Source organism: Sceloporus occidentalis, unplaced genomic scaffold, assembly GCF_023333645.1.
Source record: "Sceloporus occidentalis isolate IW3139 unplaced genomic scaffold, rSceOcc1.0.p SCAF_8, whole genome shotgun sequence".
NCBI lineage: Eukaryota > Metazoa > Chordata > Lepidosauria > Squamata > Phrynosomatidae > Sceloporus > Sceloporus occidentalis.
In genome coordinates, this window is record NW_028316988.1 from 584,063 (window position 1) to 605,869 (window position 21,807).

The 21,807-nt window shown below is 47.0% G+C and overlaps 1 protein-coding gene across 4 annotated transcripts; it reads right to left on the reverse strand.

Moving 5' to 3' along the window:
* Positions 1 to 127: 127 nt before the first annotated feature.
* TMEM269 (transmembrane protein 269) lies at positions 128 to 14,501 on the reverse strand. 4 transcript variants are annotated; one of them, XM_089537302.1, is made up of 7 exons: positions 14,394 to 14,501; positions 10,055 to 10,121; positions 3,534 to 3,681; positions 2,976 to 3,073; positions 2,557 to 2,700; positions 2,013 to 2,213; positions 128 to 1,270 (listed from the first exon to the last, which is right to left on the reverse strand). In XM_089537302.1, the coding sequence occupies exons 2-7, from the start codon at positions 10,077 to 10,079 to the stop codon at positions 1,161 to 1,163; spliced, it is 726 nt and encodes a 241-aa protein (XP_089393428.1). In that variant the 5' UTR covers positions 10,080 to 10,121; positions 14,394 to 14,501; the 3' UTR covers positions 128 to 1,160. The 4 variants fall into 4 exon arrangements, with proteins under 4 accessions (XP_089393428.1, XP_089393429.1, XP_089393430.1 ...); XM_089537303.1 differs by lacking the exon at positions 14,394 to 14,501 and adding an exon at positions 10,944 to 11,148; XM_089537304.1 differs by lacking the exons at positions 10,055 to 10,121; positions 14,394 to 14,501 and adding an exon at positions 4,974 to 5,033.
* Positions 14,502 to 21,807: the final 7,306 nt, after the last annotated feature.

The window sequence follows — 21,807 nt, forward strand, 5'->3', positions numbered from 1 at the left end:
ATCTCCATTTAAGTATAAAATAAAACCCAAGAACCCCTTTTCAACCCAAATATAAGAGCGTGCATTTGCACCTGTAACTGCGGTCCGTTATCCACCCCATAAAAGAAAAAAATCACACAAAAATGTATTTATTCTGGTTTTAACATCTTTATTTCTGAAAACACAAGAGCATCGGTTTCAAGTAGACTGTATTCCAATATTATTTGGGGACGGAACAACCCACCGGACCCTCCGGCCCAAAGCTTCTCAAGCGGTCACGTTGAATGGTCAAGGGCTGTCCAGGCTGGATTTGGCTCTTTCTCCGGCCAGCGTTGAGGTCAAGGTGGCGAAAAGGCCCAGACCCCTTTCCGAAGGTTTTGCATTGCATGCAACTCCCGCAAGGGACAATCCCTGCAAGGCTATGTCCATCCAAAGCCATTTCTTGTGAGGGGGATCAGAGTCCAGTTAAGGTCAGTATTTTGGTCATGGAGTGGAAGGGGGAGAAAGACAGACGGGTTTCTTTTTTCCTAAAGGGACAACCTTTTTGGTCCCAGTTTTCCAGCATTTGCAAATTTGGCTCGTTCGTCTACTTGAGAAACTTTTCAGGGGCTACGTTTCAGAAGCTCCCTCCGAACTGGGGTCGAAATAAAAGGTATCAGGCAAAGTAGATTAACCCCAAAATTAACCCAGGAGGGGAAGAACCGACGCTGCGCCTTGTCTCCATCTCTAGCGGAAACCCCACCAAACTGACATGTAAATCTCACACTAAAAAAATATATAAAGAGTACAAAGATAAAACTGATTACTTTTCTTCTTCTTCTTAAAATCTATACATCAATTTTTTTTGTACAAGTCTCTAGAGAGATAAAGATTTCTGTACAGGTTTATCTACACCGAAGGAGGAGGGCTGGGAGTGCGACGCCGTTTTTGCCGTCCTGTCCCAAGAGAGAATGAAAACCAATGGATGCGTGTGCAAGAGAGATGCAGACACACACACTTTGCACCACCTTTATGGTCAAGCTGGAAGGGTGCAATAGTACGGCTATCGTTGGGTTGGCCGTTTATCCGATTCCTTGGGATGCGCAGCCATTTGGGCAGCGGCCACAGCGACGTGTGGCGACGGTTGTGGTTCTCGTCGTCCTCTTCCTCCTCCTCCTCCAAGACAGATGCAACTGGGGTGGTTAGACTTTGTAACTCCACAAGGCCGAAGGGAAGATGATGTACGACGTGGACCAAATCAGGTAGTAGAGCGAGGCCAAGGAGGAGGCCGAGAATAGGACCATCAGGACCCCTGAGATGAACCAAAGAGGAAGAGGTTATAAAGGAAAGTTGCATCGGACGCACAGTTCCTCTGCAAAATGGTTGCCGCACTCCACGGCGGTGAAAAGAGGGTGAGGTTTTAAAGCAGCGATTCCCAAACTCCAGGTGTTTGGGACTTCAACTCCCAGAAGCCCAAGTCATGGGAGCTGAAGTCCAAAACTTCTAAAGGACCCAAGTTTGGGAACCACTTTTTAAAGGAAGAAGTATTTGACATGGACATAGCATAGTGAGTATTGGATAAGGGCTCTGCAAGACCAGGGTTTGGATCTCTGCATAGCCATGGAAACCCATTGGGTGACACCTTGCGCAAGCCACACTCTCTCAGCCTCGGAGGAAGGCTGTGATAACTGTTGTTGTGCAACAGGTGCCACAATCCCCTTGTATAACAATTTACTCCCCATGTTTCTGGTTCTACTCCTGCACCATTTGCAATGGGCACAGAAAAGGGCAACAGAGAGCTATTTATATGCAGACGGCTGGCATCCAATTCTGAACACTGGCTGAAACATTTGAAGCCAACCTTGCAGTATCAACTTGAAAGCTCCCCATGGCATCAAATTTTCCATTAAAGAAATCATGCTGAAGAATGCATCTACTTTGTTCATGGAGGCACACCAGTTTTGCAACCCAAAAAGGAGCAGAGAAACGGGAATGCGAAATCCGCCGCACGCCTAAAGGTCGCAAGGCTTAGTCCTCGCGTTCGACGGACTCACCTCCAGCGTAGACCACCTTCTTCCAGAGTTGGGACTCCAGCACTTTGTCGTGAGGATAGAAGCCCTGGTCCACCATGAAGAGGATCATGACCATGGCTACGATGCGCAGGACCAGGAGGTTGCCGCCGGTCAGGAGGTAGGTGGCCGCCAGGACCGAGGCGCCGTAGGGGCAAGGAAGACCCCGGTACATGAAGGGGACCCCTGGGATTGAAGAGGAAGAAGCAGGGCAGACATTGAGAAAGAGCGAGGACAACCTGCATGGAGACAGAGCAAGGCTGGGAAGCTTTTGGGGGCGCACTGGGAGACCTTGCAGGGCTGCACTCAGCAAGAAAATTAAGATTAAATTAATCCTGCCTCAGATGCAGAGAGAACAGTTACTGATTTAAGAAACGGATCATTGCTCTACAATGGGCGGTTGCAAGATTTCTTTAAGGAACAACCCAAAAGCAGAGAAGCTGGCTACTTTTTCAGCTGAACATTGCCTTGCCGGACCGTTCCTCCAGCCGGCTTTGTGGATGATGGGCTAAAATGAGGACAGACTCACCGCTGGAGAAGAAGCAGAGGCGGGTGAAGACGGCCATGACGTAGACAATGACCAGCAGTCCGTCCAAGATGCCGTGGGCTTGGAGGAGCAAAGCGGTGGCCAGGCCGAAGGAGGTGAAGTCGGCAAAGTCGTCCAGCTTGGCGCCTTTGAGGAGAAAGCCTTTGGTGAGTCTGAGGCAAAGGTGCGAACTGGGATTTTGGTTCCTATGGGAGTCCTGGAACCAAACCCTAGCAGATACCAAGGGCTCATAAATGATGCTGATGCTGATGGCCCCTTTGTATTTAATGGGACTTGAGTATCTGTGTTTATGCCCTTCTGGAAGCAAACAATGTGGGAATACGATTCCCAGCTCGGTCATGGGATCCCATTGATGGCTTTGGACCAACCACATACTCTCAGCCTCAGAAAAAGGGACTCACCCAAAGCGGAGCAGGCGTTGAGATGTCTGGCGACGGCGCCGTCCGCAAGATCCAACAGGAATCCGGTCAGGACCAGCCAGCAAGCATATTGGTAATGCCTGGAAATCGGACAGAGATGGAGGGAAACCGACATGAGCAGAGGATTCAAAGTCCTCACCCAAACTACAAATCCCAGGATCCATGGCAAGGTGGTATCAAACTGCTACAACACAGTAATTATTCATTGGTGGGCTTTATATGTAGTGTGTAACCTTTAGATGTGGAACCAATATAAATGGATGGATGGATGCATGGATGGATGCATTGATGGATGGAGAGACGGATAGATAGATATGCATCTGAGGAAGTAGACCGAAGTCTACAAAAGCTCACCAAAGCGGATACCAAGGGCCCATAAATAATGATGATAATACCGCATTGTATTTAATGGGACTTGAGCATCCATGGATTTTGATTTCTATGGGACTCCTGGAACCAAACCCCAGAGGATACCAAGGACCCACTGTATTTCTCAAATCCTCAAACCTGGCCTTGCCCACATTTTGGGCTGAGACGTACCCGTTAAGGCTGCAAAGGACGGAGGAAAGCCCCACCACCAGGTTCGCCATGGAGATGAAGTTGGCGACATTTTTGCGCACGAACTCCGCCGCTTGCGCCCGCCCGGCTTGTTCGCTCAGGAAGAGCTTCTTGGTGTACTGAAAGAGACCTGAGAGTTGGAAGAAAAAGAGGGTCAGGAAATAAACGGAGCATCCCCGCGACCAAAGAGAAGCCATTTTACGTCCTGAAGGAGAGGAAGGCAGTTTTGCCAGAACTGTGCTAATTTCTGCCCCGTTAACATCCGGCCTTAATGAGACCGATAGAAAAGCCGGTCAGCGGCGTGGAGAGAGAGGATTCTAGCGGGCCTCGGAGGACAAAAAGGGTCTGGTTTCACAACAGAGACGACGTTCGCCGAATTAAAAATCTGGAGGCGTTTCGTCGGCCTCCAAAAATCCAAAACGCAGCCCTTTGGTTTAGCCCAAAAAGGCCAAAAAAGAGATAGAGAAAAAGGTTATGTGTCTTGGTGGACCTTTGCTGGAGGTTCTTCTTCTATCGTCAGAGGTTTCGGATGACTCGGGATGCGCCGTCCCTTGCAGAGCTTGGGCAAGACTACAATGCCCACAATCCCCTAATGGCCATCCAGATTGGACGGCTCTGAGCATCCCTAAAAATTAAATTCCCCCCAATTGCACAATCTCTGGTTTGGGTTTCCTTCAGAGGTTTGGGAATGCGCTTGCCAGGCTAGCAACGGCCCAGCAAGGTTGCGCATCAACTAATGTTCTTCTTATGCATCTTTTATTTTTCCTTTCTTGACAATAAAATAAAACAGAGCACCCCAGCTTTCCAAACAGCCTTTGGCACAGCCTTGCATGGTCCCATCTCCCAGGTTCGTTGTGTTCGCCAATTCTCCTGGCGTTTCCTTTGGTGGACAAAGGAGTATTTTTGGAAAGTTCGGATTGCTTTCGCTGCCTTTGGATGCTTCCAAAACAGGGGAAGGGAAGACGTTTATTTATTTTTGGAGAACTGTCCATCCCATTAAAAGACTTTTTGCACTTTTCCTGGGAGGTGGGATGCTTGCTTGAGCGCGGATCGCAACCCAGGTGCAAGAAGCTTTCTATGCCTTGCAAAAGGCGCGGGCGGAAGCGGCATGCAACAGACAGCCTTGCAAACATTTCCCCACTAATTCTCCTTGACCTTCTCTGAATATTATCCCTCTATTAAATGTAATGTTATAAAGAAAGCATCCCGGCTTTAATGATGCTTCTGGATGCTAGGCCCTTAATGCCTCCATCGCTCGTTCCGACAAAACCCACCCGAAACCCAACCTGCTTATGAAGAAATAACAATCCCTGACCCCTCCGACCCGTCCGTTCAATCTTAAAATTAACCTTCTTTTTAATCTACCCTAAAATGATAATAATAAAAAGGGCTATTCTTTAGAGGAGAAGGGACATGTCCTACTAGTATGTTTAGCACCCTGCCCTGGTCGTATTTCCAAATCCCGGAAAGGTCCTGAGATTCTTCATCTGAAAGAAAACAGGAGATCAGAGCAAAACAACATCTGGAGGGTTGACAAAAAAGAAAAGGGGGGAGGAAAGATCCCCGTACAAACAAAACGGAAATAAAATTCAAAGAGAGATCAACCAATTCTGTCCGTCTTCGATGCAAAAATCTGTTCCGTTGACCCATACGTTGCACCCTTTGGAGAGACCCGCTTTTCGGACCTTTCCCCCCTTCCAACTATAGGCATACCTCAGTTAACAAAGCCTCTGATAGCAAAGTTTCTTGTTTCGTTTCCCGTTTGCATCTTGCGAGTTTGGAATTACATATCTGTTGAAACATCTTGAATCTGCTCTAAATCTTTCTCTTTCTGCTTTTGGCAGCAAATTGCCCGTATAAGAAGACATCGTGCCCAAGAACAACGCAATTGGCTTTGTTAAATGAGGAATGCCTGTACTCATCCCACTCCAAACACAGTTGCTAAGTTTTACCCCTTCGTTCCCAAGTTTCTTCCCAAGTTGCAGATGAGAACGGCGTCGAAGCGTTTCCTAGACCTTCTTGGAAACGTTTGCAATGGGTGAAGCCACAGGAAAGCACAAAAGGGGCAACCTAAACCCCTTTCCCCTCAATATATGGTTCTGTAAAATGGATGCTGTTGCAAGAGATGCATCCGCAATGAGCAAACATGAAATCAGATCAGAGCCTCTTTTGCATTTAAATCGCCTCCCGCAGCAACAGAAGAACAGGCATCTCCTATAAACCATCCCAGCAAAATAATCCCACCCTCCAGATGTTCTTGGACTACAACTCCCAGCATCCCTCGCCGTTTGCTGGTGGGATTTGTAGTCCAACGACATCAGAAGCGTAGCTTGATTCCTACCATTGCAGATAGTAAAATGTGCGTCAAACCCAAGCCAAATTGTTTTGCATGAAAACTGGATTTTCAGCCAGAAAGATGGGGAGATTTGGAGGCTATGGGTTTTTGCAGATCTGTAGAATAATATCTTTGCCAACTTAGTTTTGACATTAATTAGATAAGACAAAAGTAGATATTATGAATATAAAACGACTGGGACGACAGTATGCTGCCTCAGGGATAATAGTTGTATAGAATAAAGGACACTAAAGGGAAATTCAAATCAGTATTAGTACCCATTTCCAAAGAGCCAAGGTTTGAGATGCTACTTTTAAGTCTTACATTTTGGGATCAAACAGGTTGCCAAATTTCCTGGCTCTGTTTGCCGCTTTCATCCCTCTTTCCCAAAAAGAAAAGGTTAAACATTACTTTTTCCAGAAACTACCCCAAGAAACAGAGAGGCAAAGTCCTCTCTTAGTAAGGAAGGAGAGGGGCCTTTTTAAAAAGGGAAAATGGATGGAGTCCGAAGGGGGGAAGTAGCCCTTCTGACCACAAGGCATTCCTGAAGGGCTAAAGGCCGGCGGTCAGAGAGGAGGACAACTGGGGGCAAGCTTGTGGCTTTTCCATATCCATGGAGGTCTTGGGCCCCTAACCCTAGTGAATATGGAAGGACAAGTGTATATAGATCTATCCCTGTGTGTGTTTGCGTGTATCATATAAGCCTATTTATGTGTGTGTGTAACAAGATGGCACTCATTCTCTCTCTGTGTATGTGTGTGTATGTGTGTGTATATATATATACTTGTGAATATATGTGTGTGTGTGTATACTTGTATGTATATATATATATATATATATATATATATGAACCTCTGTGTGTGTACATATATGTGTGTGTGTGTGTGTGTGTGTATATATATATATATATATATACACTTGTATATTTGTGTGTGTGTGTATATATATACATTTGTGTATATACATATATTTTGTATATATATCTATACATACTTGTTTGTGTGTGTGTGTATATATGTATATATATTTGTGTGTGTGTGTGTGTATATATATATATGTACACGTGTGTGTGTGTGTGAGTGTGTACACACACAGACACACACTTGTCCCTCCACATTGGCTAGGGTTAGGGGCACAAGACCCCCATGAATATGGAAAAACCACCAATAACAAAAGAACCTGAGAGGACACCACTCTAGGAATCCCTAGGTCCTCCAGGGCAACTCTATGGTTAAGGTTGTTTGTTGCCTTGCCAAATGCGAAGGCCATTAACACAACCTTTACCTCAGGATTGAAACGGACATTTAAGTATGCGATTCTCTGAGGAAAGCGCAGCGCTTCTTTGAAAACATGTTTTAAAAAATGGCCACCAAGACGCAGCTGGGAAATGTCAAGGAGGGATTTTAAAGCCTGACAGGAAAACCAATCTCCAAAGGGGTCCTAAATGCTGCTTTGGCGGGAAAAAAACCAGGGGTTTAGGCGGGAAAGCGGCCAATAAGGCGGCGGCTGTTGCCAAAACGCCGCTCCTGGCGCCAAGAAGAAGGTTCCGGAGCTGACTGCGCAGGCGCAGAAGGAGCCCATTTGTGCGCATTCACAGGGGGCCATGAAGAAGGAATATGGTGACGGGTAAGCAACCTGACCATATATCATGTGTGTGTGTGTGTATGTCTATATATATATATATATATATATATATATATATATATACGTGTGTGTGTGTGTGTGTGTATTCTATCTCTTTGTATATATTGATTGTCTCCTTATTTATTATTATCGTATAACTCTGTGTATGTGTATGTAACACAATGGCATCTGTGTGTGTGTGTGTGTTATATGATGCACATACACACAATGTATGCATATACACTATATATAACACACACACATATATATTGTATATATGTGTATTATATATATTGTATATACATACATTATGTGTATGTGCATCATATAAGCATATTTATGTGTGTGTAACAAGGTGGCAGTCTCTTTTTCTCTTTGTATATGTGTGTGTGTGTGTGTGTGTGTGTGTGTATATCATATAAGTATATGTATGTAACATATATAATATGTGTCTGTATGTATGTATATTGTATATATGTGTATATATATATGTGTGTGTGTGCATGTGTTATATAAGTATATGTATGTGAATGTAACATGAGGGCAGTCTGTGTGTGTGTATGTGTGCATATGTGTATGTATGTATATATATATCTATATATATCATATGTAGGTGTGTGTGTATGTGTGTGTATATGTATACATATATATTTCATATAAGTATATGTATATGTATGTAACATGATGGCAGTTTCTCTCTCTCTCTCTCTCTCTCTGTGTATGTATATTGCATACATGTATATGTGTGTGTGTCATATATGTATGTGTATGTAACATGATGGCAGTCCCTGTGTGTGTGTGTGTGTGTGTATATATCTCATATGTGTGTGTAGATTCATCTCTTTTGACCAAAGCAAAAAGAGCCAACCGTTGGCGTGATCCAAATTCTTTGCATGGCCGCAAAAGAGGAGGAGGAAGGTTCCTTATCTCTTATCTCTTATCTCTTCCTGCCAAGGAACTCATGCGGTTCTAGATCACGTCCGAGACGTTCCGTTCCGTCTCAGAGGGGATAAAAGATCAGTTCCTGGAGATATATCTGCAAAGCGTGGGCCGAAGGGGGGCAGCCTGTTTCCGTTTGGGCAAAGCGCCTTGTGAGGCAAGGAGGAAATGAGCCTGAAAGCATGGGCCTCTTTTGGGTGCGTCCATGCGTGGGCCCTTTCTGGACCGCTTTGATCCTCTTGAATCTCCATGTTAAGATGCTCACAGTGATCTAAAACCGAATTTGTGTGGGAGAGAGAAGAGAGATACAAATCTGGGATGCCGGTTTTGCATTTCTATGCGCTCCTGGGTCAAATGGCATGTCAAAGGGACACAAACCACTAAGGAGAACCTTATGAACTGGGCTGGAGCAATGGGAAAGCCAAGCCCAAAACGCATGCTGTTAGTCCCACAAAACAAAGCAGCGACGCTCAAACTAGGAATATCCTAAAGGAGTGCTAAGGTTTGAAATAGATTCACACACACAAAGTAACACCAAACACAACGGTGCGATCGAACTAAAGCACTGTTGTTTTAAAGCACTGCAACCCTTTGCGCAACCGTGTCTAGCAAGCTTTCGGATTCACTGGAAGTTAAGTATATTAAAACGATCCTCAATAAAAAGGCGTCAGCCCCAGGGTTTTGTCACCCGAATCTGCTCCGATGGGGCATTTTAAGGCTTTCACAATCAGACCCACAATCACAAAGTAAAGAAAAACCTTGGGAAACCCAACCATCGAGAACCAGAGAGGAAAAACCCTTCCGCAAAGCGCTGGCCGCAGGGATTGCTCTAATATGAATCTGCTCCAGTTTTCTGCTTTGAAAGGTGCACCCAAAGGGCTAAACCCTTTCCACCACTGGGCTTCGGACCCTTTAAAGTTCAGACTAAAAACCAAAGCGGATGCCAAACCACTGCCATAGGAGACCATAAACTGGATGGAATTTGGGAGATCTAGGTCCAAAACACTGCCGAAATAATCCAGTTTGAGACCACCTTGACTCGATGCTAAGGAATTCTGGGAACTGGTTTTTGGAGACGTTTGACCCGGTGCCACAATAGACGACAATTCCCAGGATTCGCTATTATTATTATTATTACTATTGGCATCTGGTGAGCCTTGGCTGCCTGGGGATGCTGGGTCTTGTCTTGCCAAAGGGCTGGGACGATGCTCCATCCGACGCATCATCTTACCATTCCCATAGCATTAATGTGCGCCTGGCACCAAATACACAGCCTTGGAAGTACCCCAATTTCCAGCACTAAACAGAGGCCCTCCTTGAGCGGTTGCTTCTGTAACACAACCTCTGGGTTACAACTTCCTTGCAACGCGTGTCAGGGCTGTCGTTGTCGTTGTCGTATTGCAAGTGTTCTGGCACGGGTTGCCAACTTTGCCAACTGCGTAGCAGGGATTGCATTCCTCCTCTCTGGTTCCCAAAGTTTCAAGGGGAGGGAGGAGAACCGGGGCTGGGAGCCAAGTTTATTCCACTCATCCGTTAAAAATAAAAGAGCGAGGGAACGAAACAGAGGCCAAAAAGAGGGGAGCTTGGCTGTGTTGTCGAGACTCACCAGAAGGAGGCGACACCATCCACATCTTGGCTGGGATTCAGGCAGAAAACAAGGCACAGTTCTCTAGCTAGAGAGACAGAGAGAGAGAGACAGACAGGTTAGTTCTTCTTTTTCAAACTCGCTGGAAGATATTACACCACAAACTGTAAACATGTACTCTTCCATGATTGCGCAACGACAACAACAACGACGGGCAATGTGGGGTTTGTGCAAAAACCACCTCTCTGACATACCAAAAGGGTGATGCATCAAGCGCTCCCACAAAGGCATGCCTTGGGAAAGTTGCAGGATCAGAGCAGCAAACAGAATGAGGAAAGGTTTGGAAACATGGGTAGGAAAAGAGCTCAATGTGCGATGGTTTTGTGTTAAGGGGAGGGATGGAAACCTTATACAGTTATATAATAGAAACGGAGAAAGCAAATAAAGAGTTTCCTATCTGTAATAATAATGATCATGATAACAGCCTTTCTTCCAATCTGGGACCCAAGGCGGTGGAGGCTCACAATACGAGTGAAAACAAAATGCAAGTAAAGGCGATGGGCAATGCAAAAACCACATCTCTAATAATGAGAATGATAATAATGATAATAATACACTTGGCCCTCCTTATCCATGGACGTTTTTATCCATGGTTTCCAGCATCCATGGCTTGAAATGTATCGCAGAAAAGCCTAAATGCCAAATAGCAAACCTTGATTTTGCCATTTTATATACAGGGACAGCATTTTGCTCTGCCATTATTATGATGATTAATGGGACTTGAGCATCCACGGATTTTGTTATCCACGGAGGGATCCTGGAACCAAACCCCAAAAGATAACAAGGTCCCACTGTAACAACAACAACATCAACAACAAGATGGTACAGATTGAAAGGTAACAGCACTCACGACAATGTTTAGGGTCTCTATCTTTTTATGTACAGTTTTGTCCCGGACTGAAGTCCGTTTTGCCAACCACACCAAAAAGCCTTTCTTTCCGGTGCGCATTGTGCAGCCGTGCCGCACACAACTTTTTCCGGCTCTGTGTTCAAATAATGTGCAGTACTTATCCCTTGCAGCCATGCCTTTGCAGTCATAGATGCAAGATAGGGAACCGTGACCCTCCAAAAGGAGAAGACCCCAAGAAACTGAGCCCAAGAAACTGAGCTCAAGAAACTGAGCTCAAGAAACTGAGCCCAAGAAACTGAGCCCAAGAAACTGAACTCAAGAAACTGAGCCCAAGAAACTGGGGGACTTGAAGTTCAGGCTCAGCCGTGATGGAGGAAGACCAATGCTGGCGTCCAGCTCTTGAACCCGTAGCCTTTTGACCTTTTAAGCCACTGAGTCAGTAGATAAATAGAGAGGGGGAAAATGCCCCATCCTTAGTGTCCCATGGGTGCCACAAAACAGACTTTGCGCTTGAGAGAGACACACCCATGCGCACCCTTTCCTGTGCCCAAATTCCTTCTGGATGAGACATCCGAAACGGTCCAGGTGGCAGTAGATTTCCAGAGCAACAACCGAGACCCAGCTTGGCTCATCGTCACGCGTCGGTCCCCTCCGCCCCATTGGACCTTGGCCCTCCTGGCCGTATCGCCTTTCCGCAACCCCGGGTTCACTGGGTCCGTCCCGGAAGGTCTCCGAGTTCGTCGCTCGGGAGAGTGTCCAAAGAGCGGGCCGCAGAGAACAGCTTGGGAAACGCAGGCTTCATGTTCCCCTTTAAGGAGAACATGTTGTTCTGAATTCCCCGTCCAAAGTCTGAAAGCAACCGCAAGCCTGTCTTGGAGAGATTAAGGCTGGTTTAGGGAGAGTCCCCTTTTGTGGCGCACCATTGAGAAAGAAAAGGACATGCAAAGGTGGCGAATGGTATGCTTCACCATCCTTCACCATGTTTCCAATGATGCCCAAAATTGTACGCTGGCTGCGACTTTTCCTATTAAACCAGGGCTCTACTAGGGCTTAACTATTTATTATACTAATATGCATCCTGCTCTTCTTCCAAAGTTGGGACCCAAAGCGTCTAAAAACGTACAGATTTCTCAGGAGCACATTTCCGTTACTCTTCAGACAATCTCAGCCAAAAGCAAATGCAATGAGTCCATGGGGCAAAAATCAAATGCTAAAACGTATGGATGCTCAAGTCCCATTCAACACATTGGCATAGAAAGTTGGCACTCCATATATAAAGTGGCAAAATCATGGTGTGCTATTGGAAATGTATATGTTTTGGATCATTTTCAAGCCATGGATGGTTGAATCTGTGGATCAAGGATGCATAGAAACAGAGGGCTGGCTAATACCAGCTATTACTGTGTGCCTTTAAGTCGTTTCCGACTTATGGAGACCCTAAAGTGAACCGATTATAGGGTTTTCTTGGCCAGATTTATTCAGAAGGGCTTTGCTTTTGCCTTCCTCTGAGGCTGAGAGAGTGGGACTTCCATGACTGAGCAGAGATTCGAACCCTGGTTTCCAGATTCAAAGTCCAACACTCAGCAAGCAAAGACTTTCTGTTTATTTCAAAAAGGTTTGGAGAACTGGACGGTTTTGGAGGAAAGGGCTTTGAAGAAGGCGCTCCACTATTTTAACCCCCCTTTTCCAGACAAAACATAGTCTGGCATTAACTCTATTCTAAATGCTGACCTTTTGGATCAGCCCAGAGGTGGCAATTCTCCATCCTTGGATCTGTGACAAGGAACCATGGGTCAGCGACAAGTTCCAGAACATGCCGTCCATCCGGAAATGGGACCATCGGAGCAGGACTGTAAGGAAGACGTCATGCCCCAGGATGAGCAGGAAGCCAGAGTCCTCCAAGCCCTCCAAGGAGCGAGCTACTCCTTTTGCAAAATGGAAACGTCAGGATTGGAACTCAGGCCAAGCAAGGTGACCAACCTACTGATCAAATGGGTGAACTTCCTCAGTTGAAGAGGACACCTATCTTGTCCCCATACTGTCACATTGTCATTTAAGAAGCGTATTCAGTAATCGGACCCAAGGCTGGCACTGAGTGAAAACACAGCCCTATTGAGTCTTACTGACTTTTGGCTCCATGGGTTTATTTCAAAACACCTATGAACTCTCTGGAGAAAGCTTGCCATGAAAACCCTGCGAGAGGCTTGCCTTAAGGTTGCCATAAGTCAGACATGATGACTGAAAGGTAGACAACAACAACAACCGTTTCAGTGGCAAAGGCCGGCCCTAAGAATAATGATGATTAATATCAGCCTAATGGAGGTGGGCTTAGAGTGGGGTCCCTGGCAGGGAGGTCCAAAGGTTAAAGGCAGCCACCAAGGAGCCTCTGCAGAAACTTCCAGAAGCTGGAAGGCCTTGGAAAGCAAGAAGAGGGGCATCTCCATGATCCCTGCATCCCAGCAACAAGAGAAAGGACTGGGCCTGAATCTGGGGCCTCTCAGAAAGAGAAGGCCTCCAAGTATGCCCAGCAGAGAGGCCTGGGAGCTGGTTAGAGGGAAGGATGGATGGATGGAAGGAAGGAAGGAAGGAAGGAAGGAAGGAAGGAAAGAAGGAAGGAAGGACATGGGGGCTGCCGAACTCTGGCCCGGATGGATGGGTGGATGGATGGATGGATGGAAAGATAGATGGAAGGATAGAAGGAAGGAAGGAAGGAAGGAAGGAAGGAAGGAAGGAAGGAAGGATAGATGTATGGGTCGAAGGATGAAGAAAGAAAGGAGGAGTGGGTGGATGGATGGATGGATGGAAAGATAGATGGAAGGATAGAAGGAAGGAAGGAAGGAAGGAAGGAAGGAAGGAAGGAAGGAAGGAAGGATGGAAGGAAGGGTTGATAGATGGATGGAAGGATGGAAGGAAGGAAGGAAGGAAGGAAGGAAGGAAGGAAGGAAGGAAGGAAAAGGAAGGAAGGAAGGAAGGAAGGAAGGAAAGATGTATGGGTCGAAGGATGAAGAAAGAAAGGAGGAGTGGGTGGATGGATGGAAGGAGGGATGGAGGGAAGGATGAGTGGACGGATGGATGGAGGTGGGGATAGCCAGACTGTGGACCCCAGATGGATGGGTGGAAGGCTGCATAGAAGGCTGGGCTGAAAGTTAGATGGAAGGTCGGATGGAAGGATAGGTGGACGGCCTTGGACCCCTCAAGTGCCCCCCAGCCCCTCTCCCCATTCTCTCCTTCCAAGCCAAGAGGGATTGGGGGAGTGCTGCTGCCTTGGGGCTCCAGGGGCTCCCCATTGAACCCCCCAAAAAAGCTCTCCAGAAGCGCCCAGGTGCCCTGCGCCCTGATCCCGGCACAGGAGGAAGGAAGGAAGGAGAGAGAGAGAGAGAGAGAGAAATTGAGAAGGAAGGAAGGCAGGCAGGCAGTCAGGCAGTCAGGGGGTCTTTGCCTGGCACTCACCTCTGCAGCCTGAGCCTGGCAGCATCCACAGTGGCTCCAATGTCGAGCTGAGAAGCTCTGCCGCTGCATCGCCTCTTTTTATGCCCAGCATCTCTCTCTCTCTCTCTCTCTCTCTCTGTAAGGAAAATTCCACAGGAAGGGGAGGGGCTGGCCAGGGGAGGGGAGGGGAGGGGAGGTGTCCACATTCACACACTCGCACTCTAACGCGCGACAAGTCCACTCCTCCTCCTGCAGTGTCCGCACTGCGCTTGCAAGGATCAGGGGCAGAAGAAGCAGTAGCCCTGATGGAGGAGAGGCTGGCAAGCCTTTGCTGCAAGAGAGCCCAACCCAGCCATGGGAGACAACTAGGTCACACTCTCCCAGCCTCAGGCCATGGCACGCCTTTAGGTGCCCAGTGCCTTATGGGGCAGATGACTTCCTCCTCACTCCCCAGTTGAATGCTCTGGGTGCATTCCTTCAAGGCTGGCACTGGTCAGGTGGCCTGGGCCTTGTGCCCAGTGGCTGGACATCTGCCCGGGTACAATGCCACCAGCAGCCCTGGTTCCCTCTGCAAGGATCTGCTTCCCCAGTTCCTGCAAAATCTGCTTGGCATTGCCACCTTGTAACTATAATGCACAACTTTTGAAAAAGTAACTTGTGGAAAACCCAGGAAGAGAGTGGGGGGAAGGTTTTAACATATATAACCAGTTTAAGAGTTGGACCACAGCTCTGGAGACCAAGGTTCAAATCCCAACTCAGCCAAGGAAGCCAATTGAGTGACCTTAGGCAAGCCACACTCTCTCAGCCTCAGTCAAGGCAAACCTCTCTCTGGACAAATCTTGCCATGAAAACCCTGCGATGGGGGACTGAAAGGCACCCAACAACAACAACCCGTGTGTGTGTGTGTGTGTGTGTCCTTTCCAGCAATTTACTACAAGCAAAGGCTCCGAGTGAATGAGAGAGCAATATCCAGTTGGACTCCGAAGGACTGGGATGGGGCCGTAATTTCTGGAAGAAGCGTCCCTTGAGGAACAAAGGTCTCATTCCCGGTGAGGAAAGACAACGGAGATTAGATTGTGACGGTGCTGATGGCAGAGCGTTCCGTGATGAGGACCTTTGATCAAGTCGCCGTGGACTCGGGTCTTGTTTGGACCCAGGAAATCTTGAAGGAACTGCAGCTGAACCCGGACCTCTGGCAGAGAAAGCTGTGCCACTCTTTGGAGTGCTCTTCCTTCTCTACGCATGAGAGGCATCCGTCTTGTCCATCTAGGAATGGTTCAGAGGTGGGATGGGACACTGGTCCAAGGAAGTCTCGTTGCAACTAGAAAACCTTGGCTTAGAACCGTAGCGCTGGAAGAGACCCCTCCCCAAAGGTCATCCATCCATTCCAACCCCATTCTTCCATGCAAGAAGATGCCATCCCTGGGACACATGGCCATCCAGACTCTGTTTCAAAGCCTCCAGAGAAGGAGACTCCACCACTTTTTGAAGCAATGTATTAGACTCTTATTGTCAGGAAGTTCCTCCTAATGTTGAGGTGGCATGTCTTCTCTTCTAGCTTGCATCCATGGTCTCTGGAGCAGCAGAAAACAAGCTTGCTCCATCCTCAATGTGGCACCTCTTCAAATACTTAAACAGGGATATCATGCCACCTCTTAACCATGTCTTCTTCATCTGGGAAGAATGAAGAATCTGGGATCTCTTTCCCTGGAGCTTGCATCCATCGCTCCATTGTCTCCTATTCTCTGGAGCAGCAGAAAACAAGCTTCCTCCATCCTCAGTATAGCATCCCTTCCAATGCTTAAACAATGCTATCATATCACCTCTTAACCTTCTCTTCTCTAGGCTAAACATACCCAGATCCCTAAATATCTCTCCTCATAGAGGCAGCCGGGTTGGCCATAAAGCAACTATTTCTTGGACACTGCCAGAGCGGTCAGCGGTGTGGGTGGGAGGCCGGCCACATGGAATTATCTTCTTTGGGGAGAAGAATAAAGCCTTGCTACCTGAAATAGGGTCAAAGGTATAGATCTGAATCCCTGAATGGCCCAAAGGAGTGTTTGGGCAATGGCTAGACAGGATTATTTCCTCCGGAAGATGAAACACTGGCCTGCGATCTGCCACGTCAGACCATTTCTTTTGCAGAACAGCCAGTGGGGTCATGTTTGCAGAGACTATATATATATGTGTGTGTGTGTGTGTGTGTGTGTGTGTGTGTGTGTGTGTATGGCCCAAAAGAAAACATTTGCACAATCACATGTCAGTCACACACTTTCCCACATGGACACATTGGCTGCATCTGCACTGCAGAATGGATACAGTTTGCAACTGCTTTAATTGCTGTAATAATAATAATAATAATAATAATAATAATAGCTTTATTGCCATGGCTCCATGCTATGGAATCCTGGGATTTGTAGTTTATTGCGGCACCAGAGCTCTCTGACGGAGAAGGCTAAACATCGCACCAAACGGCAAACCCCGGAATCCCAAGGCAGTCAAAGCAGTGTCAAAGCACATTATCTCTGCAGTGCAACCATTCATGGGTTTGTTTCAAGCAGATGTTGGTTTGTTTTTAACCACTGCAGAGTTGCAGCATTTGAAGGAGGTTAGAGCAGTGGCAAAGGTTACTTCTCTGTGCAAATTCTTTTGGCATGTTCTTTTATGCAGCGATGCCATATAGTTCTTTGGGGTGCAGCATTTTTGTGTGCCGATAAACAACCTGCTTTGCAGGAAAACAGAACTGCTTGGAAAGTGTGAACTGTTGCACTACTTTAGTCAAAGACCGTAAATAAAACTGATTGATTGATTGATTGATTTTGCATCCCTCTTCTCCTCTTTCCTGGGCAGCAAAATGCCTTGGGACAGCCCTATTTTGTTTGAACTAGTCTCTGACCCAGGGATAAGCAACTGGGAATGGCTGGGGAGGCAAGACCAATTGCAAGCAGACCAGAGTCTCTCTATGGTATCCAGAAACCCTGTGCCCTCACCGACAAACCCAGTGACCCGAACTCGGAACAGGGGTTCCTGTTTTCCCAGCTGTTGGCCGGACTTTCTGGCAGCAAAGGGGAGAAGCTGATGCCTCGCAAGGGATTTGGGGCTGGCCTTGATCCAAGTTGACCAAGTTGGATCTCCCTCTCTCCTTCGCTTGGGTTTCTCCTTCCTTGTGACTCTGCAGCAGAGCTCAGGGAAGGGACTTGGGGAGATTGCAATGCCCAGAATCCCTTGAAGAGGAAAGGTTCCCCAGCTCTGCAAAGTCAGAGTCATTACAGGACACAAATGAACAACATCTTAATGGGGCTGATTTGTGTCAACCGGGCAAAAGACCAAAAGAGATACTGAGAGGAGAAAGTTCTCTTGCCGCTATCAGACTTTTCTCTCTCTCTCTCGTTTTTCATTCAGTGCTTTGGGTTTTATGAGGGGGAAATCAAACTGATGGTTGCTCAGATTGTGACAAAAGGGACACACGTACAACACATTATTGTTGTCCTTGGAAGGAACATGGGAACCCAGGCCAGGAGGCAATAGCAGCCATCCTCAGCTCATCTACGTTGGTTGTTGTTGGGTGCCTTCACGTCATTTCTAATTTATGGAGAGCCTAGGTGGACCTATCATGGGGTTTTCTTGGCAAGGTTTGTTCCGAGGAGGTTTGCCATAGCCTTCCCTTGAGGCTGAGAGAGTGGGACTTGGTCAAAGTCACCCAATGGGTTTCATGGCCAAGCTGAGAACTGAACCCTGGTCTGCAAAGTCCAGCGCTCAAACCACTGTGCCATGTTGGGTCTCAAGTACCAATAATAATAATAAAATGATGATGACGACAACAGTGATGATGATGATGATGATGATGATGATGATGATGATGATGATATTAGATGAAGACAAATAACATTTAGTAGTGGTTGTAGTTGTAGTATTGAGCTTCACAGTCTGCTACTCTTATACTAGATGAAAACTGGACTTTGGGGCCATCAGAGATTTATATTCTGTCCAAGATTATAAACCTCATGGAGCTAGTGTTGGATAATGTGTCAAAATTCATTTTTTAAAAAAACAATATTGTGGTTGTTGTTACTATTCTTATTGAAATTCTTGGTTTCTGAGTCTCCCAAATGTTTTGGTCTTTGGCCCATCAGTCATTTAGGAAGGAAGGAAGGAAGGAAGGATGGATGGATGGATGGATGGGGAGAGAAAGAGACAGAGAGTTAAGATAGATCAATGGATGGATGGATGAAGAGAGAGAGAGGGAGAGAGGGAGAGAGAGAGAGATAAATGGATGGATGGATGGATGGATGGATGGATGGATGGATGGATGGAGAGAGGGAGAGGGAGAGAGGGAGAGAGAGATAAATGGATGGATGGATGGATGGATGGATGGATGGATGGATGGATGGAGAGAGACAGAGAGAGAGGGATAGCTAGACGGATGGACTGACGGACGGACAGAGAGAGAGAAGGATAGATACATGGATGGATAAATGATAGATCAATTGATCAATTTATTGATCTTTCGATTGAGATGTTGACCTTGTGTTTTTGAAGCCAGGAGGCCAAGCAGAGTTGACATGAGCATAAGCCCCATGGGAATAAATCCCTAGTAAACACGTATGGGTTTGTACTGGTAAACTCCACAATCCTGTGACGTCAGGGCCGGGTTTATGGCCTCGGTGCAGATTGTGTGTGTGTCCCTTTGGTTAATTCATTACTCTCTGGCCCTCATTTAAAGAAGGGTTTGCTAAATCAGGCTTGATAAATGAATCGTACAATTGCCTCCATCAATCCTCTCTCACGTTTCTCTGCCAGGAACCTTCCAAGAGTGAGAGGTGGAGTTCTTTGTCTGTTGCAACAGAAATAACACTTTGGCATCTAAAGTTCCTGCCGTAATAAATTATCCAGGGCTGGGTCACATACGCTAGCTTTGAACTGCTTCTGTTTCTATAAATTTTAATTAATTAATTAACATTCTACCTTAGAAGGTGCATTTGCATTTGCAAGTCACAATAAACCACAATTTGCGTTAACCATGGTTTGTCACTTTGCATGGCTTCTCTTCCTTCTCTCTAGTCTGTTTCTCTCCTGCCCTTTTTTATTGCAGAGTGAACAGGAAAGGAAACAAGCCAGGGATAAACCACAGTTGCGGATTCCTGGGATTTGTAGTTTTGTGAGACATCTAGGCTTCTCTGTCAGAGAGCTCAACAAACTACAAATCCCAGGATTCCACAGCATGGAGCCACGGCAATTAAAGCGTGCCAAACTGGATTATTTCTGCAGTGTGGATGCAGCAGGGGATGGGAACCACCAAACTGGGTCGGGTCCCAGTTCCTGAGCCACTAGCCCACTGTCCTTTGGCCAACTGCCCTTTGGCTCCTGGTGGCCTTTGCTTCCGTCCACAGGTCAAGACTAAGAGATAGGCTTTGCCCAGGTTGTGGTTTGTCCCAGAGTGACCGGGGAAGAGCACTTTCTGGCCTCAGAGGTCCCATCCCATGATGCCTCCCAAAGGCGCATGATCTTTACGCTTCCTCCATTTGCGCCACGGTCATAAAAGCAGACAGAACATTTGCAGCAATAAAGTTATACAGCCTCTTGATATGATTTCTCCTCCTGCATTCCAGCAAAGTGGACTTTCTCTTTAGGGCCACCAGCGGGTGCCAGCATTGGGGGGCAGTCATAGGGCAGACCGCCTTGACCCCCAGAGGTCCATTTGGGCTGCAATGTGGCTACAAAATATGAAAGGGATTGCTGTGGCTGCAGGGCCACACTTCTCCAAGGTTGGGTCACATCCTTTTTTTAGCTGCTTCTCTCCTATTTGTTTTTTTTTTTTATTATTTGAATGCATTAATGAAAGTGCATTTGCAAGTCGCAATGGTCGACAACTCCCTTGGGAAAGTTAATTAATGTGAAGTCCACCTCGAAAATGCCCCTCATGATACCACCGCAGATGCTTATCCTTTTTGGTGGAGGGTCCAACAATAGGGTCACCATATGGAAACAGCTTGAAGGCACCCAACGACAACAACAACAACAAGGAGGTGTTAAAATATAAAGAGAGAAAGATGACTGGAGCGTCTGCAAGGAGGGACGCCTTCCTCTTTAGCCAGCGCTTGGGAAAGCTGATTTTCCATGATGGCAATTCCTAGAAGGGCTGGCGAATTCTGGGAAGAGTCATGGACCAGAAGATACATGTTTCCAATTCTCTGAAGATGCCAGCCACAGATGCTGGCAAAACGTCAGGAATAAACTCTTCTAGAACATGGGCACAGAGCCCGAAAAACCCACAAAAACCCATTTTTCGATCCTTTGCTTTTAACGCCCACCAAAACCCATCTGGGTTCCTCTATCTGAGGCCAATGCAAAACTTCTCGCTGGCATGGCGAAGCGGGGGAATTGTTTTGGGATGCATGAGCATGCAACTGCTGCAGAGAGAGAATACCGTGTCCTGGACCTCTCCTTTCCCCCTTGTTTTTAAGTCCTCTTGTGCTTTTAAATCCTCCTCCTTTTGTTTTGCAGCCAGGAAAGCAACACAAAAACCTCAAAGCCAAGCCATTGCTGTTTGGAAGCTGGGCACCCAAGGCAGGGCCACTTTCCTAGCCAAGGCAGGCGTGCGCACAACTACGGCCGACCTTTGGCAGAGCAAAAGACACACAGAGAGACGTCAGTGAGACACGTGTGTGTGTATGCGACTGTGTGTGTGTGTGTCCCCAAGCTTTGGGGCAAAGGCTTATGGGAACCCATGCACCTGGCAGCGCCGGATAACAAGACACCGACCCATAAAACAGACCTGACTTCCAACTTAGCTTCCAAGCAGGGGCCCTGGATGCAGGAGAGGAGGCGTTTCTGCCAGGCCAATATTTGGCAAGCAAAACGATGAGACCAAGCTGGCCACTGCTTGGTTGATGGTAATTTTCCACCACGTGTCCTGGGCACTGACCGGGCATCTTCTCAGGACCAACTCCTGGGCAAAGGGTGAGCTTAGCTGGCTACTTTCCTCAATGCTGCTCAGTTGGAAGCAGATTGATGTCTTGTGCCGCCGCCGCCGCCGCTTTTTAGCATGAAACGTCAACCACAGTTGCATGGAGTAAGTACATGAAATGAACAGCACCAGCTCCAACCAATGAATAATGTATAAGAAGTGATATGATAGTCCTGTTTTAAGTGTTTTGAAGGGGTGTCATGTTGAGGATAGAGCAAGCTTGTTTTCTGCTGCTCCAAAGAATAGGACACAATGGAGCAGTGGATGGAAGCTGCAGGGAAAGAGATTCCAGCTCACCGTTAGGAGGAACGTCCTGATGGTCAGACATATTGGACAGCGGAAGTGGCTGCCTTTGAGTCTCCTTCTTTGGATGTTTTTAAACAGACGCTGGATGGCCATCAGTTGGGTATGCGTTGATTGAGAATTCCTGCATGGCAGGAATGGGGTTCAAACGGATGGCCTTTGGGG

Coding starts and splice junctions, on each gene's coding strand:
- TMEM269 (XM_089537301.1), bottom strand. CDS start 3,748: ATGGCTTCTCTTTGGTCGCGGGGATGCTCCGTTTATTTCCTGACCCTC. Junction 3,074..3,533: donor GTCCTTTGCAGCCTTAACGG/GTACGTCTCAGC, acceptor TCCGATTTCCAG/GCATTACCAATATGCTTGCT. Junction 1,271..2,012: donor GAAGGTGGTCTACGCTGGAG/GTGAGTCCGTCG, acceptor GGTTCATCTCAG/GGGTCCTGATGGTCCTATTC.